Source organism: Motacilla alba, chromosome 7, assembly GCF_015832195.1.
Source record: "Motacilla alba alba isolate MOTALB_02 chromosome 7, Motacilla_alba_V1.0_pri, whole genome shotgun sequence".
NCBI lineage: Eukaryota > Metazoa > Chordata > Aves > Passeriformes > Motacillidae > Motacilla > Motacilla alba.
Genome location: NC_052022.1, coordinates 5,989,248 through 6,007,219, shown reverse-complemented (window position 1 = coordinate 6,007,219; position 17,972 = coordinate 5,989,248). Strand labels below are relative to the sequence as shown.

Below are 17,972 nucleotides of genomic sequence, written 5' to 3'. Positions count from 1 at the left end.
TAAACAGGGCTGGGCCAGTGCTGGGCCCTGGGAAGCACCACTGGTGACAGCCCTGGCTAGATGTAACTCCAGTCACCACCACTCCCTGGGACTGGATGTCCAGCCAGTCTTTTACGCGGCAAACTGCACCGGTCCAAGCCATGAGCAGCCAGTTTCTCCAGGAGAAATCTGTGGGAAATACTGTCAAAGGCTTTGATAAAGTCCGGATAGATACATCCACAGCCTTTCCCTCATCCACTAAGTGGATCACTTTGTCATAGAAGGAGATCAGGTTGGTTAAGCAGGATCTGCTTTTCCTAAATGCATGGTGGCTGGGAATGATCCCCTGGTTATGTTGTAGATGCTGTGTGATAGCAGTCAAGATGATCTACTCCATCACTTCTGCTGGTACTGAGGTCACGCTGCGGGCCTGAAGTTCCCTGGATCCTCCTTCCAGCCCTTCTTGTAGCTGGGTGTCACATTTCCAACCCCCAGTCACCTCTGGGATTTTCCTGGATAGCCAGGACTTCTGGTAAAAGATGGAGAGTGGTGTGGTGAGCTCTTCTTCCAGCTCCCTCAGTCCATTTGGGTGGATCCCCCATCTGGCCCCACAAAACATGCCTTGTGCATGTAAAGACTGTGGAAAGATCCAGAAAGACTATTCAGCCATATGTGAGATAAGAATTGCACCTTCAAGGTACTGAGGGGACAGTTTGGAAGCTCTTGAGAATTTAATATTCTTTTTAAATCTGCGACAATGCATAAAGCCCACTTCAGCTATGTCATGTTCTAGTATTTTTTATGGAAAATTAAAGATTATTACCTCCCTTTGTAGTATACAGTCGTTTTCTAAGAATTCTCTGCCAGGCAGCTGGTACAGAAGAAATTCCCCTTCTGCAGTAATAGAAGGCAGTGATTAAACCTGAACACTGCGAATGGAGCTATAAAGTAAATCAAAGTGAGTGTTGAATTGTGCCTTCATGCACCCAGTGGTAAACTCTTTCTAACAAAGCACAAAGCTTCTTTCTTTGCCCAGGAACTGTGAATTGCAGCCTCTGTTTGCAGTGTTGCTGTTGCTGTCACCTGCTGTAAATCCAGTCTGAAAAGAAATCGTGGAAGGAAGAAGTTGAAAGTGTATTTGCCTCCCTTCCCCACAGGGTGGTCACCCCACAATATGTGACATGTGAGCTTATGGGTGGAAAAAGCCACCTCAAATGGGCCCCAAATGTTTTAAATCATCTTCTGAGAGGAGTGGTTTGAGCTTTTTAAAGTCTGATTAAATCAGTGGAAAGGCTCTCTTGGCTTTCAACAAGTAGCTCTTCTCTGATGCTTAGATCTGTAGCACAGTCTGATTGGTAGAAAAAAAGTGACTTAATTCAGAATTTGGTGAGCATCATGGCACTTTCTGGCCATAAAGTCCTGATACAACAGATAACCTGAGCTGTGGATGGAGGGGTGGGGCTCGTGCTTTCAGGGCCAATGTCCCACCTCAGCCCATCTGGTTCTGAAGCCTGTCCCTGGCTGTCCATGTGATCCCTGTCAGTGATGGGAGAGGAGGACAGGTGTTTCACCCTGCTTCACCAAAGCATGTATAATCTCTTGATGCTGCTGTACCACTGACTCCTAAAACCAGCCTGCCCGGCTGCCCTGCCGTTACCTGCCGCCGTACAGAAAAGCTGTCACACGTCAGCGGGATTTTGACGCTTAGGTGACTCGGGAAGACAGCTGGAACAAGCCTAACAGGTTTATTTGCTGTTTTCACAGTGTTTTTTTTCTGAAGGTAGTTCTCAGCATTAGGTGAGCATCCAAAGCAGCAGTGGTGATATAGAGGCTGGTCTAAATGGATTCAGTTTGGTTTTCTTTGGGATGCCAATTGCAGTATCGATGGATGGGGGCTCTGTGTAGGGGGGTGGTGCAAAGACTGGGCACACCGAGCCTTTCCAGGTGAGCACAAAGGAAAGGGAGTATAAAACCAAAGTATTTTAACCATATCTTGCAGTCTGATTGCCTGCTGGATCTGCTGTTCCTTCTCATAATACGCTTGAAAAGTTTTATCTGTGCCTCGAGGGTGATGAGCCTGTCTTCATTTAGGGATGCAACTGCAGATAATAGCGCTGTGCTGTTGACAGCTTTATGTGCTCACAGCCTGCCTCTCTTATTTACTCACTCGTAGATGTGGGCTCTTGTAAAAGCAGCTCAGTTTTCTACCCTCCCAGTTATAATTGCTTCCTGCGCTGCCTTGTTAAAGAGCCTGTTCCTGGAGTGTGAGGTGAAAGAGGCACTTTCTGCCATTATAATTTTTTTAAATGTATAATTAAGGCTGGATAGTTATTATGTTTTATTTCCCTAGGTTCATAATTAAAGATACCTTGAAGGACAGGTTTGTAACTATTATAAGGGCAAAAGAGGAGGTAACATGTGATGGAACCCTTTTGTTTATAAACAGTTGAGTTTCTAGAAACTTCAGATGTAGCTGAAGTTTCTTGAGGATCCAGAAATGCTAAGTACTTGAACAGTGTAGCAAAGTCAGTCATGACTGTGCATCGCTTAAAACACATTTGTAAGACATTGGGTGTAATTCAGTACTAAATGAGTTATATTTTATGCATTTTTATGAATTCTGATGTCCTTCTAAATTCTATGTAATGACTCAAATTTCTTATTTTAAAAAATAGTTTATTTTGTTTTCTTTTCTAAAAACAATAGTTCCCTGTGTTGTATTCCACATGACATCCCTCATGTGCCTTCTTTTGCTGCTCATTCTGGCAGTAGTTCTTTTGGTTGGTAGATTTTCCCCACTGTCCTTGTTGAAATGGACTTTGAAAAGATGCTTCTCATCAGAAAATCTGCTTTGGTCCAGGTCTCTTGGTTCATCTGCAGCAGAAAGTATTTCTCTCTTGGATGAGTGGTACCATGGTGGTGGTCCAACAGATTCATAATTTTAGATCTCCTAGCTTTTGGGTGAGAGGCTTAAGTCAGAAATGAGAGTGGCTCATTCTGGTGAGGCTGAAGGGGAAGGACCAAAACTTCCCTGGTCTGACTTCTTTGGGACCTGCACAATTTGTACTGTGGAAAATAAGTTCTGTAGGTAGAGATTGCTAGAAAATATGGGGCAATTATCATTAGTTCTGCTGATATTCTGCTGATATGCCTTCTATTGATGAAATTATCTCATTCTTTTCCCTTACCTGCTTCAGAGAGTGGACTGCAGCCAAGATGTCACACACTGAGCTTGAAACACATTTTTTTTTTCTTCTTTGCTTTCTTGAATAATTTTTTAAGGTAGTTGTTCAAGTATTACACCTTGCAGCCTGAAGCTTCACCCCATGCTGTTCTGTAGCATATTCTTCCACAAGCAGGTGGACGTGTGACATGAAGTCAGTCTGTTTGGTGCAGGCTGTGGGTGTTGAACCCAGCTGTGCCTCCCTCCATGTCTGTCTTGTTTCATTTGCTCCAGGTGAAGAAGTTCCGCATCACCTCTGCTCAGAGCTTCCCCATCCCGAGGTGGTGGCTTGTGAAGTCCCTTGTGCTAGGGACTGTGTGCTCAGCGAGTGGTCCCCGTGGTCCCCCTGCTCCCACTCCTGCTCCAGCAAAAACGCCGAGGGCACTCAAAGCAGGAGCAGGTCCATCGTGGCCCTTCCAGCTGAGGGTGAGTGCTGAACATTTCTGGATCATCACTGTTCCTTTAATGCATTGACTTCCTTTCCTGAGGCAAGCTGTGTTTAGATCAGAGCTAATCCCAGTTCCTCAGGAATCAGGGATAATACTGAATGCTTGTCTCTGCTGAGAGACTAAGAGATCTTGATGGGCTGGAGTTCATGTGTCACTTGGAGAAATTCTGTCACAGTTGAAAATTATTTGCTTCAGCCTCTGAATTGCTGTCTGTTGAGGGCCTGTCTGGGTGTGAATTTGGTTCTGGAGAGCTTCATCCTCTACCAGTGAAATTGCTGCATGACAGAGTCATCATGCAAGTGTCTTTATATGGGAACATATCAGTAATGATTTAAAACCAGGGAGCTGTAAAAAAATGAGAAAATGGAACAGGACTTGATTATTTATTTATTTTTTATTATAAGACCTGGAATGTGTTGACCTGCTTGTTGTAGTAAGTAAATAGCTCTTGATAAATACATGTAATTTCTTCTTGATCTTCATGGACATATAATGTATCTGGTTTTTTACATATTAACATCACTGATACAGCTATTTAAACAAACCTTTTTGTATTAGAAGTATAGTCTTCTAATTCAGTTACACATATGATAATTAATTTATGTGTTGGTTTATCTCACAGGATTTGGAAGGTCTTGGATCAAGTGCATAAAAATTCATAAAATGTGAAGAGGTCCAAAGACTAAAGCCTTGTTGACATAAAATACTTGCTAGTGCCAAAACTAGGTGCAGTTAATGCAGCAGCAAAACACTTTTAAATGCAAATCTAGTCCAGGACAAGCTCTGTTAAATGCTATATTGTAAATTATAATTAAAGCCATCCACTGTTTCTGGGCTAATGTAAGGACTTGATCTTGCAAACCCTTACTCATGTGAAAGGTCTGTATTCACATAAACATCCTCATAAGCACTTGTGAAGGAAAGTGGGACTCTTCAGGATGAAAATAATTGTTGATTGAATGATAAAAACTACTACTAAAAAAGTCTATGAGATAGAGAATAATTAAAATGAAAATACAGTTGATCTCATGTTTTCAATGGATGAATCCAAATAACAGGTAAAACATGGAATTACAAGAGTGAAATGGTGAAGGGGTGAATTCTGGAAGTACAGAAGCACAGTCATCTCAGCCTGAAAGGCACTAGCCAAAAAATGGTGTACTCTGAATACTTGAAATTTGTCTGAACTGAATACTTGAAGTTTCTCAGGAAGGGATAATTAACTATTAAAACCAAACTCCCTGACTTTTTCTTTGTGTCTTTAGCAATGGTGTTACGATTTGCTGCGCAGAGTCACACATCTGTCTTCAGATAATGATTGAAATTTAGGAGAGTGGTAGTGAAGTTAATACCATTATCACTGCAATAGTAAGGCAATTTTGAATTACCTGCTTTCTCTACCTTTTTCATACCCAGCTCACACCTGACTTCTACAGAGCTCTGATACCTTTGCAAGGGCCATTTTGTTTGGCCTCTGTCATCAGAGGAAGTGTCAGCTGTGGCTCTACTGTTGAAGGACTTAAGGAAATTTTGGGTCATTTTCTCCAAGCTCTTTATCTGCTCCCAGATTATGATAATCAGGAAGCTGTTGATGAAACCTGGGGGACTTGATTTCAATCAGGTTTTAAAAGATAATTCTTTACGCAGCAAATGTCTGCAACTTGTTGTAAGAGGAGATCATGGAGCAGCCGCTCCCAGCAGGTGTAAAATGAATTATAGGAACTGCTGAACATCATAAATAATCTTTAAATGGCTACTGGAATGACCAGGCAGGGGTATGTTTTCCAGCTTTCTTTGTACAAAAGTTATCAATTAGATGCAGAAGTGGCCAGGCCCTTGTCCTCTTTATAAAAACAGCATCTCCTGCTTGCTGTGTTGCAGGCAAGTTTAGATGAGCCATTTCTTACTATGTTAAATCTGTCTTGTTTAGGAGAGCTTCATTAACATATTGTAACATAATATTGCAAAAAAAGCCACCCTAATTTTTCCCTGGAAAGTTCAAAATTTGAGTTGGAAATGTTCTTTAGTTTTGTTTTTTTTTTTCTTACAAATGGATCAGGTGTTTTGCCATTTGCTTGTTACAATTTTTTTATTTTTAAGATGTGTCTCAAACACACAAGAAAAAGAACTGTTTTGCATTTTTCCTGCCAAGTCAGATTCTTCAGGAAACAAGCTACCTGGGACATTTTCTACTCTTTCCTCATACTAAACATTTCTGAGACTGAATACTGTGTGGAACAGTCCATTTTCATGAAAAGATGAATGGTAATGTGACGTGATTATCCAGTGGGTTAGGTAGTTTCTCTCTTTCTTTTCTCACTGCTATTCACTGTGGCCATTTAGGGCCTTACCTTTTTTCAGGAGGGTCAGTCCTGCAAGGCAATAGGCATCCTTTTGGCATCCCTTCATCTCCTGTTAATTTTAGTCGGGTGTAAATTGCTCTGAACCTTCTGGTATCTGTCCCCAGCACTTCAGCTCTTTCAAAACCTCCAGTACTTTGGCTGTGTCCCAAGTTGTCTGGGTCCTTCCTCCTGGAGGAGAATGGTTTTGATTTTGGTAATTTTTGCTTCTTTCTTCCTAAAATGACAATGCTTACTGTTAAATTTCACTGCATTACTCCATAGCTTTTGAGTTGGGATCGTCTGCTTTATGGATAAATTCAGGCTGCTGGCTGGAGTGTTACAGCATCTGGGGAGGCTCCCAAACTCGTGTGCTTTGGGGCTTTGTCACCCAATTGCTGACAAAGTGCAGCAGTTTAGCAAAATCTTTGGACATGAGTTTGAAGGATGGTGCTTCAAAGAAGTGAAAGCTTCATGCTCAAAATGTGTTTTTCAAGTTTTCCCCTTCCTTGACTGGCAGATGTGGATTTCATTTGATGTCTCCTGCTGTCATTACAGTTCAGGTTCCTCTACTGCTCAAATCCTTAAGGCAACACGTGAATAGAGTCCAAATATGAGAGAGAGATGTTCCTTCTTGGGAGATTAGCAAGGAGAATGAACATAAAAATAATGCTTAATTTGTCTTTAAACCTGATTGCATGTTTGCTGAGTGATACTGGCATTTAAATGGAATTAACTTGGCTGTGTGTAGGAGTTATTGATAAAGTAACTCAGAAATATACTTTGCCTGTTTTTGTTTCCATTATGCATTGGAATACAATTTTATGCAAGGCTAGTTTAATGAGGAAACAATATTTTAGAAGGTTCTTATTGAAGCCATAAAGGTCAACAGCTTGATTTAAGCTTTATTTATTTAATTTTTTTACAGGGGGGGAAAGAAGGTATTGTGCCAACCTGACTTTTAAAAAAATTTCCCACATCTTCCTTTTGCCACACACCCTGAGATGAGGATGTGGTGTTCTCTTGACCCTTTCCAGGTGGAAAAGCCTGTCCCCCTGAGCGAGCCCTGCAGGAGCAGCGTGCCTGCAACGAGCACCTGTGTGTGCATTTCTTCTGGGAAGCGTCCCCCTGGAGCTCCTGCTCCGAGGACGTGCTGGGCACTGCGCTCAACGCCACCTCCAGCTGGAGCGGGGAGGCCGCCTGTGGGGTGGGCATTCAGACAAGGAAAGTCTTCTGCAGGAAGAGCACCTCTGGCCAGGTGACTCCCAAAAGGTATTTAAAGAAAGCTTGCTGGTGTTTTTTTATAATATACACAATGTATAAAGGTTTTTTCAGCAAGGGTGTGGACTCTACAGCGTTGAAATAACTTCATTTCAGGACTAACTCTCCAGGTACTATTCCATCACTGTTGTAACAGGTAAAGAAGCCAATTATCCAGCCCGTTTTAACTTTCCATGTAAATCCAGGCAAAAAGCATGCTTTCAGTGGTGGAGTTTTTTTGCTGTAGCTCCTCTGCTACTCTAATTTACAGTTTTCTACAAATATTTTCCCTGAAGGACAGGTGTGAGGAAAATATGAAATACATTTGAATATAATGTTCAGCAACACCTTATTAGCAGTGCTCTAATCAAATAGAAAAAGTAAATAGATTTTGCATTATATTTACACTCCAATAAGGCAGTACCATATGTGTGATCTATATTGTTCACTCGGTTTATATAACTTCTATAATGTGATAGCAACACAGCAAAATTACGTATTCTGCAGTAGAAATATCCCAAATTCTGCTTTGCTTTACTAAATGAGGAAAATAAGTAGCACAGATGTTTTCCTTAATATCTAAAAATCAAGACGTTGCTAATTATTTTTGCACTATTAGTGACTCTAGAGACTTAGAACCCAGTTTCCTTTCCTGTTGTAACTCTCAAAACAATGCTGTTTGTGTAAGCAGACTGTGCTGATTTCAGTAAAGTTAATTAACATTCTTGAGGTTAATGAGGTTAATTAAATAAAAGGAAAGAAATCTGATATTCGTGTATGTCTCCAATGCATTGATAAGCTTGAACTTTACCTAATTAAACGTATTGTTTATAGAGTTATATAATGCCTAAAATAGTTGTTTGCCCCCTCCACTCTTGAGGTGATGTAAGAGGAAATGGAACTGAAGGGGGTAAGTAAACACTTAAATAGCTGAATCATGGTTTTAACGTTTTTTTTTCTTGTATTGATTAGTGGCACATTCCTCTTTGCAATGGGATCATTTTGGGTTGCATGCATTATCAAGTATTGTTGAGTGATCTTTTTAATAGAAATTAATAAGGAGTAAGAAAAAGAGTAATTCCTTCCTGTTCACCCGCTTGATCTGCAGGATCTGACAGATCCCATAAAATTGTTCCTTTTCTGCTCTTCAGGTCCTCATATATTAACTGTGTCTGAAACTTTTATTAGAATGTGTATGACATGTTTGCCATGTAGGAGTTAAAAATGAATGAGGAAAATCACAGAGCTCTTTGTACTGTATTGCACTTGAAACTATTTTTGTGTTCCTTGGAGGTTGAAAGTTGAGGAATATGTCATCAGCCCTTACAGACAGGTGGTTTGAAGGCTGTTGCATGTTGTGCTAAAACAGGACTACTTTATAAACATAACTACTCACTTTCTTTAGTAATAAATATATCTGTTTTACTCCCATGAGCTTTGTGGTTTTGATGTCACAGGCAGAGCTACATTTAGCCTGTAGTCATCAAGCCAAGCTCTCAATTTTTTAAAACAATTATTATTTTTTTTAATCCTTGAAATGTAATAAACTCAGCTGAATTGCGTGAGTGGAAAAAGAAAATAAGGCTTGCTCTGCTCAGCATTGGTGTATTTGATATGGCAGTGTGCTCACAGCCCTGTGAAAGTGTCAGGAATGGAATCTTTTCCATAGTTTTAAGTTTTTATTGTGTTTTATCCACAGGTGTCCGGAGTCCATCCGGCCCGAGGCGGTGCGGCCGTGCCTCCTCCCCTGCAGGAAGGACTGTGTTGTTACACTGTTCAGTGAGTGGACACCCTGCCCCACAGCCTGTCAGCCTGGTAAGCCTTAAAGAAGTCAAAATTTGGGGCAAAAATTAGAGCATTGGCCGAGAAACATGTGGCAGATGAAGTTCACACCAGTCTAGTAATTTTTAGGGCATTCATCTGTGTGAATTTTGGACTTTGGACCTTGATTTTTGAGCTGAGGTCCTTGGGCAGGTGGGATCCTTGTGAGCAGCTTTGGAGATGTGAATTCTCTTTGCCTGGAAAAAATTCCTTCTGGATTTGTGCCTTCAGAGTCACAGTTCCAAGGCCCCTGTGCTGTATGGCTGCACATGGAATTGCATATTGCTGTTACATATGAAATGTCATTTTCTTGGCCAACCTGGCTGTACCTACAGGGGTGTGCAAGTACCTCCTGTGCTTTGTGGTTTTTCAAGGGCCAAACATCTTTGATCTTGTTGGTTAACTTTGAGGCACAACGAGTGTACAACAAAGTTCCTTTATAATCATCTAGTGTTGGGTTTTCTGATGAATTTGTATTTCATTAATTGTTCAGATGAAAGTCTGCTCAGTTATCAGAATACTTCATTATTGTTGGTAGTTTCCTTGCCCTTCAAAGATTATCAGTGGATGCTTTAGCATAGTCCTTGTTATATTTTACAGGAAAATGAGTTGCTTTCTAAAACAGTGAATCCTGTTTTAATTAGCGATTTATTTTTAGACTTTAAATGAGCTGCCTATGAAGGAGTAGAATAAATTACCTGGTAAATTACTTTGTTTATTAAATAATAGTCTACAATTAAAATGAGAAGAAATTAATTATTTAACCTCCTTGGCAGTGTTATCATTTTAATATAATTCTAAATTAAAACTTCTTAGATGAGGGAGTTTGTTTTTGCTAAATCTGTTATTGATACGGCTGCATTGCAAGATTTTTTTTTTTTAATTTGCATTGCACAATTAAAACCTCAGCATGATAATGAAATTTCAAAGCCACTATACATGCGTGAGTTGTTAGAGGTGTTGTGGTTTTTTTTATAGAAAAGTTGTATTTAATGAAAGCAATATACAGATGGTGAATTACTAATCAGATCAAGCAGGAACAGGTATTGCCTGGCAGATTTAAAATTAATTGTGTACCAGCGTAAGATCAGAACTTAGACAAACATGGAATCACTAAATCAGCTTTACACAGAACTTTACCAGTTGAGCTGTTTGTAGTTTATCTGAGGAAATACATCCAAGTTTACCATCTCACAATAAAAAAGCTGACATTTTCCCTACATTTAAATGTCATCAGACAACCGTCTGTCTTCTGGCAGAAGATTATCTCCTGTCTCAGAAGTGCAGGCAGCCCTGAACTTAGGGCAATAACAGATGGGTGGACAACATAATTCACAAAGGAAGTGCCACTGAGTCCCAGCACATGTTGGGAGGCAGGAGCAGGGAGTTTGTTGCAAGTTATTGGTGAGGATGGATTGAAAATCAAAGAAGCAGTAGGGTGGTTTCAGGATATGAAATGGTCTGAACGAGCAGCAGGTGGATTTTCCTCTGTCACCTGCTTTCCTGGGGGTGAAGGTGGCCTGAAGAGGTAACTTCTTTGTGCATGGATGAGGTACTCCCTGGTCTGCCAGCATAGATTTAGAACAGGGAGATTAAAAGAAGCAAACAGCTGACAATAAATAACATTTTTCATCTTCCTTCTGAAAATAGATGGTACCTGTAAGTACCTCTTCTCTTCTGGGCATTGGCTGTCCAGGAGGAAAGTTAGAAATTTCAGTTACTTAATTCTCTAAACAAGATTACATGAAATGTTAGATAGTAGCTGTCCTATTTTCCCCATGCCTTAAATCAGATTTGAAATGAGATGGGGTAAAAGTAGATAAACTGCATGGTGTGCCACAAAAAGAAATTCCAACAACCTCTACCTTGTGTCAGACAGTCCATGATCTGCCACTTTCAATCCTCATGAACACAAAACCAGAACTGGTCAAAGTGGAAGACTTAAGAGCTCTTATCTCTACAAAGATATTGGAGATGGCACTGATTTTGGTGTCTAAAATCCCAGAAAATCTCAGAAAATTTGTCCTTGTTTTTGTGTGAGCAGAGTCTTGTGTTGACCAGACTCTGGCTTTCCATCTGCTCAGCATCTGAGTGGGAAGCTGGATGTTTTCCGTGGGAGCTGGACCTGATACAGCACGTGTTCCAGGAGTGAGAAGGGATTTTGTCCCTCATCTGAGAATGGTGGTGCAGCACTGTGAGCTCTGGGCTTGAAAGACAGAGGAAGGAAGGTTGCAGGATCCAGGGAGGAGTAAGAGTGGGTTGGTAGGAGTTGTGTGGCTCTGTGAAGGAGGAGAATGGAGGCTGGTGGCACAGGAGCAGGGAGTGGAAGCAGAGGTAAGGAACCGTTGAAATTCTCAAACAACATTATCTGAGTTGCAAAGTCAAGGACAGAGAAGTTAAGATGGTCCTGAGATCCTAAGGCTTGACTTTTTTTCAGGAGGGCAAACAGTCATAGTCGTGCTGGAAATCAGTTTGGCTTTAAAAGGACAGTCCTCCACAGTGCTAGTACTCTGGAAAAATCAGGCTATAGCAATTTTAACTGAAATATAAAAATTATACTCATTAACATTTGTAAGGAATGCTATAGAAAAGCCAGTGAGGAAATTCAATTTTGAAAATGGGGTTTGAGTAAGGTGCAATAAATGTTGAGGATAATTTAGTTTCTTGAGGTGGAGAAAATGACTGTGGGAAGCTCATTTAGATTTGGTACTGATTAATAGGAAGGAAATGGGTAAGATTCAAATGGTGGTAGATAATTTGAATGAAAATCATCACAAGTGATAGAGTTCATGATTCTTGGAGAGGAAGGATGGCAATATCAACAAGACATTAGAAAAAAAAATACAGACTTCAACAAACTGCAGGAATTGGTATCTACACCTCTTTGAAGTTGTTCTATGCAGACAGGAGTACAGAAGACCTGGCAGCTCCAAGAAAGCCTCTCCAAGGGGCTGAAGCCCTACTGGACTGTAATTCCTGTTCTGAAACTGTGCTAATAGCAAGCCAGTAGCACTGGCGAGCAAGGCATGTGTAGGTCTGTATGGGATTCACAAGTTCAAGGTTCAAACCATGAAGAGGAGCACCACACACATCTACAGAAGCTCTTTTTATGTTACTATCAGAGTTGTTCAGAATCTTGTTTCCTTTTGGATTCTTGTATTGTTTCACAAAGATGAGATTCAAGAATGCAAACTAAGCTAGAGGATATTAGACAGTGAAAATTGCATAAATGCCTTAAAAATTAGGGAGAACTGAATGAAATGTACATTCTGAGAAATGGGGGAAGTACAACATGGGGAGTGTGCAGTTGTTGCCGTTGTTTCCTGTCTGCAGCCAGGAGAAAGGGAGTGTTTCCAATGAGTAGCTGTTCCCATGTCAGTGAGGTTGTGTGACTATAAAGGAAGTAGTAAAGTAATGCCCAAGGCATCAAGTGACTCTCTCATGGATGAGAAATTAAGTCTTAAAAAACTAAAACTCAGTAATACCAAGGCAGACCAAATCAAAACTCTCCCTCTCACCTCTGCTCCTTCAAAAAGAAAGGTCAAGAAAATTGTAGATTACTCACCCTGGCTTCATTATGTAGAAAGCCACAAGAACAAGTTATTACTCAAGACATAAACATTTCAAGAATCAGATTGTAATAAACTGGCCAGTAAGGATTTATTGAGAACAAATTGTGCCCAATAAATTTAATCTCCTCTTTTTTTGACAGACTAGCTGTTCTAATTAAGGGAAGTGGTAGATTTTTGACACATTAAACTTTTATTAGGAAGCTGAGGAACTGTGGCTTAAATTAAATCACTCTTAAATAGGTACTCAGCTGCTTGAAAAATCTCACAGTGGATATCACAGTGAAAACAGTCTGTGTCTCCTTTACTGCCTGTTGTAGTGTATTGATACACACTGATAAGATCCTGTGAGCCTTCTCTCCAAGCTGAAGATTCCTAGCTTTCCTGGTCTCTTCTGTGTGTCAAGTGCTCTGCTCCCTAAATAGTCTTTGTGGTCTCGGGCGCTCTGTGGCCTCTTTGTGGCCTCTGGAGATGCAATGGACTACAAAAGGAATGGAAGTCAGCAGTTAGAAATGCTGAAACTCACACCAGGCTGGTCAAATTCCTGGGCATGTTGTATGTGAGACCCCCGAGGGGTCACTGTGCTGTGCCCTGGGGAGGCTGCAGGTCCTTGGGAACCGTGTGAAAGTGAGCAATGAGAAGGAATTGAATTGGACCTACAAAGACTGGGTTTGCTTAGTTTAGAGAGGGGAGGACTTAGAATGGGTGCAAGCCCTTGCAGTTTTGTAAAGGTTATGCATTAGGTGACAGTGATAAACTCTTTTCTTCATGTGGTGGGCAGAAGATAAAACAGTTTAATTTCCAGGAGTGATGGTGTGGGCTAGATTTTAAGAAAAGGCTCTTTGTGAGGCTTTACAGGCAGCAAATCAGGCTGTGAAAGGAGACTGTAGGAAGCTCTAGAGCTGCCTCAGGTAGTGGCTGTGAAAGCAGGAGAGAGATCTCTCTGGATGTGCTTTTCCTGCACCAGGGCAGCAGCTGTGCTGAGCAGCCTCCTGCCAGTCCAATGTCCCTTTGCAGTGATCTCATAGTGGTGGCACTTGTGCTAGTGGAGCCTTGTATGACTTGGTATTTTTAAAGTCAACGTTTTTCTTGGATCTGTGCTTGTGCTTTGTGTTTGTGATGTGGAGTCTAAGTTTTCCTTCCATTCTACTGCATTGTAATTTTGCTGCTTCAGCTTTGCTCTTATTCTGAGCTGGAAAAATAATACTCATAGTGGGCATAATGGCTTTCCTCTTTGAGACATATTTGATGAAATCCACTGTTTAAAGCTTTTTACATGGTCTGTAACATCCATTAAGGAGTTCTCCTGAAATCCCTTTTTACTTTTCTAGCACCTGTTTTTGAAGTGGGAGTACAGTACCCAGAGAATGCCATATGCAGTGGTTAAGCCAGCTCTCAGTTTGCTCTTACCACTTACACAGCCAAGGATTGTGTTTGCTTTAGCTGTAGAGACAAATAGATAAATCTTGTTCTTGTCTTTCCTGCTGCATTCTGTGCATGGATTTTGTGAACTGTGTTTCTAGATGGATTGGTCTTGCATCAACTCAGGTTAAGTAGGGAGTTAACCTCTGTTGGTTGCAATGGTTTTCCTATCAGGAAGTTATCGTCTCTGATTTCTAGAGCCATAAAGATGGGTTACTGGTAGCAGCCTGAGACCACCTGAATGTGTTTTCAGAAACAAAACCTTCCTTTATGACAGTTTATTTCTTTGGCTTTTATTCTTTTTCCAGTTAAGGTGTTTATTTTCTCATTTATTTATTGTCTTACTTGATTTGGTGTTCTGTTAAACAGATGTTTTTTGATGCATTTCTTAGGCAGTTGATTTATCATCCTTCCAGCTGCTGTCCTGCTGAACTACTGGTGATTTTAAAGGAAGAAATGTTAGAATACTCATAGTTTCAAATATAAATGAAACGCAGAGCATGTTTCTAAACAAGGCAGCTAAATCATTAACTTGGGATGACAACTATGTCTGAAAGACAATTTTTTTTTTTTGCTTTACAGGCAATGCCACTGCTGTTAAGCAGTCCCGGTACAGGATTATCCTTCAGGATTCTGCCAGTGGGGGACAGGCATGTCCAGACACCTTGTATGAGGAAAGAGAATGTGAAGATGTTCCCATCTGTCCAGTGTATAGGTAAAAACTGTTAGCTTGGCATCAGTCTCTAGTGGGTGTCCCCTTCGCCAGAAATGACTCTTGTCCTGCACAATTTTCACCAGAAAATAGCATAATTTTGAAAATGCAGAGTTTGAAACAAATAGTGTGCCTTGCAAAATGTGTAAAAGTAGAGTTCAAACTGGAGATTTCAATAGATCTGGCATCATCAGAACAAGCACCAACAGACACAGCTCCTAGAAATAGTAACCTCAGGGTCTGATGTGTGTAAGAAAGCTGTTACTGGGAACTCCCCCATCATTGTATCTAAAAATCAATGTAAGCTATTTTGGGACCACAAGCCCTAGAGTGCCTGAATCATAATTGCATGGTTATTGCAGAAGCTCTTGTCTTTTCCCCTGGTATTCTTACTCCAGTGAATAGTACACACTTAAAAAGTTCTGATTAGACAAATAATACAATAGAGCAGTTACTCACTGCTCTTCATTAAGATTCTGTGGCCCATCTGTTGTGCAATATTAGTAAATAGAAAAGCATTATATCTTTGCATATGGATCTCCAGCTTGCTCATCCCATGGAAGATGGTCCTGGAGCAGAGTGTGGAGCTGAAGGCAGTGCCAGGCAGGGGACACAATGCTCTGCTCTGCCTGGTGCCGGGGAAAGCTGCTTCCCATGGCTGGCCCACCTGTGAGCATGGAAAGCAGAGTGGGAACAACATCAGCTGAATGAGAGCAGGAGGAGAGCCTGGTGACGAAGCCCACTGGAGCTATTTCCTGTGTATCTTACCCAACTTTGAAACATGCCCTGCAAGATGAGAAAGGGAAATGTTGTTGGACAAGGATGTGGCTTCCTAGAAGGTGACCTGGCATCTGAATTCCAGTTCCCTGTGCTTGTGTCGGGAGTAATTACAGCTTTGTGACTCCAAAGGATTGGTGACTGGAGTTTGTGCTCAGATTTGTTCCCTGTTTTCCAGTTTCAAGCACTTCATTGTTGGCTGTTCTGCTGCAGGTGGAAGAGCCACCGCTGGAGCCCCTGTGTGCTGGTGCCAGCCTCGGTGCGCCAGGGCCTGCCGGGGCAGAGCGAGGCGTGTGGGCACGGCCTGCAGTCCAGGGGTAAGAGTCTCCAGCCAGCCCCCAGGGTTTAAGGTGTTGCACATGGCATTTAAGTCTTTGCTCTTCTGCTCTTCTCTCTTCTCTTGCTCTTCTTCTGGTAATTTGGAAACTAACTGAAATACTTTGTGAAATAAAATGTTGGGAACTGCTTCCATTATACAGTTGTTCTGCTGTTCTGGGCATTAAAGTACCACTAACACAATAGCTTGGAGTGTAGGAGGAGATCTATGCTTGATGATCAAATATCTTAACCTGCTTTTCTGCCTAAAGCTGAAGTGTGTGAACTTTAAATGAATTACTTTATGAAGTAATCCATTCTTTGTGCTAAAAATGGAAAGGATAATTTCCTCATGATTTTGAATTTTACTAATGATTTGCCTGAGGCCTGATTTTCATTAAGACTGTTGAAGAAGTAAAGCATGGGTAAAGACTTTGGGCTCCTGCCCTTGGCATAATTAAGCACTTGAAAATTAGTGGTCCCATTGTCTGAACAGAAGTCTTAGAAGAATGTTCAGGGTATGCATCAGTCTGTAGTGGTGCCTGCAGATGGCTGGAGATGTGGCTGTTATCAGTCTCCTGGGAAATACAATGAAACCTTTAACAAAAGATTATTTTTATTGAAAAAAAAATTGCTATACAGGTATGCTAACTGAGGAAACTTGACATAATAATTTACTCCTTCACAAAGGTAGAAGCTATTCTTTAAAGATGAAATGAATTTCTTATATAATTTGGAAACAAAGGAAAAGGAAGAAAAGCCCTGACAGTATGTGGGATGCATCTGAAAGAAGAAATGTGTTTTAAACTAAAACTCAAAGAAGTAAATATCTTTAACTAGGTTTTGACCACAAACCTTTCCACAAGGTTTTCAAATCTGTAAATTGTATTGTTCAGTCTGTGTGAAGGGATGGTAATCTTCATGTTCCAGTAGGTGCATGAACTTTGTGTTAATCTTACTCTGACAGAATTAGAAGTATAACAGAAGAGTATCACACTTACTTTCACTGTGTGGAGAGCCCTCCAGTAATTACCTAGGCTATGTGCTGTTCCAGGGTAATTGTGAAAAACCTACCTGGGTGAGTTTAAGCAAAAATAGTTTCAGTGCCACGTTCACTTTTTTTGTAATTACTGTGGCTTTTGTAACAGCTTTGGTTTTCATAATTACATGTCGTGATAGAACCACTCTGCTGGGTATTATTAAAGATGAGTGGGGTCTCAGGAAAAGGAGATCTCAGATGAAACCCATGGAAGAAGGTTTTTAAAGATATTTTGTATGAGTAGGAGGAGTGATCTCCACAGAGAAGGCAGCTGAAACCCAGCTGCTAATGTTGACCATACTGTGTCTGGAAAAGAAGCTGCTGGGTTTTCTTCAGTTCTGTATTTTATCTGTAGAAGTGTTTAGTAAGGGAAACTTCCATAAATGTTTTGTTAATACCTCTCCTTGCTGGTACTTGAACTCCTCAGGAGTGTGCAGAGGTGCTCTGTGTTGTCAGGGAGCAGCCCTTTAGACAGAGCAGGTGTTTGCTTACATGCCTTGCAGGGGCTCTTCAGCTTGTACACCTCAACACTGGAGGACTTCTGATCCTGTCATTCTTCACTGGAAGGGGGTTTTGGACATATTTTTGGATTACCATGTGAGGTGAGGCTGGAGATTGGGGTTTTTTCAGCCTAGAAGAGTGTCTAGTGTGGAGTTCACAGATGAGATGGAGCCACATTTCCCAGAGGTGAATGAACAGAAGACAAGTCATAGGCTGGAGTGAGAGAAACTCTCAGGTTGCACAGAGAGACTATAGATAGCTTATAGATACTGACCACTCAACAAAAAGAGGTCTTGAGCAGCTTTTCCTAACTTGGAGGTAGACCCTGCTTAGAGCAGGCATTGAATCCTCAGAGGTCCCTTCTGTCCTGAATTTCCTTGTATGATACTGTGAGTCTGTGGATGTTTTCAGGGGAATCTGGGCCATCATTGGAAGAAACCCAGGTGCCTTCCTGCAATATTCAGGCATCCTGTGAACGAGCTTGCATTCGAGGTATCACCACCACTCCACACAGTAATTGCATTACATAAAGTACAGCATCTTTAGCCAGCAAGTGCTTCTTCTCC

General features: G+C 41.1%; 1 protein-coding gene across 6 annotated transcripts in view; it reads left to right on the top strand.

The window, feature by feature from the left end:
* The window catches only part of THSD7B (thrombospondin type 1 domain containing 7B), a 298,971-nt gene that overhangs the window by 158,692 nt on the left and 122,307 nt on the right, over positions 1 to 17,972 (top strand). For 5 of the 6 annotated variants that reach the window (XM_038142157.1, XM_038142156.1, XM_038142158.1 and 2 more), the window contains exons 9-13: positions 3,437 to 3,628; positions 7,028 to 7,262; positions 8,950 to 9,065; positions 14,645 to 14,777; positions 15,765 to 15,868. In XM_038142157.1, the coding sequence (XP_037998085.1) occupies positions 3,437 to 3,628; positions 7,028 to 7,262; positions 8,950 to 9,065; positions 14,645 to 14,777; positions 15,765 to 15,868 (780 nt within the window). The remainder of the gene's footprint in view (positions 1 to 3,436; positions 3,629 to 7,027; positions 7,263 to 8,949; positions 9,066 to 14,644; positions 14,778 to 15,764; positions 15,869 to 17,972) is intronic. The other variant, XM_038142161.1, reaches the window with a different exon arrangement.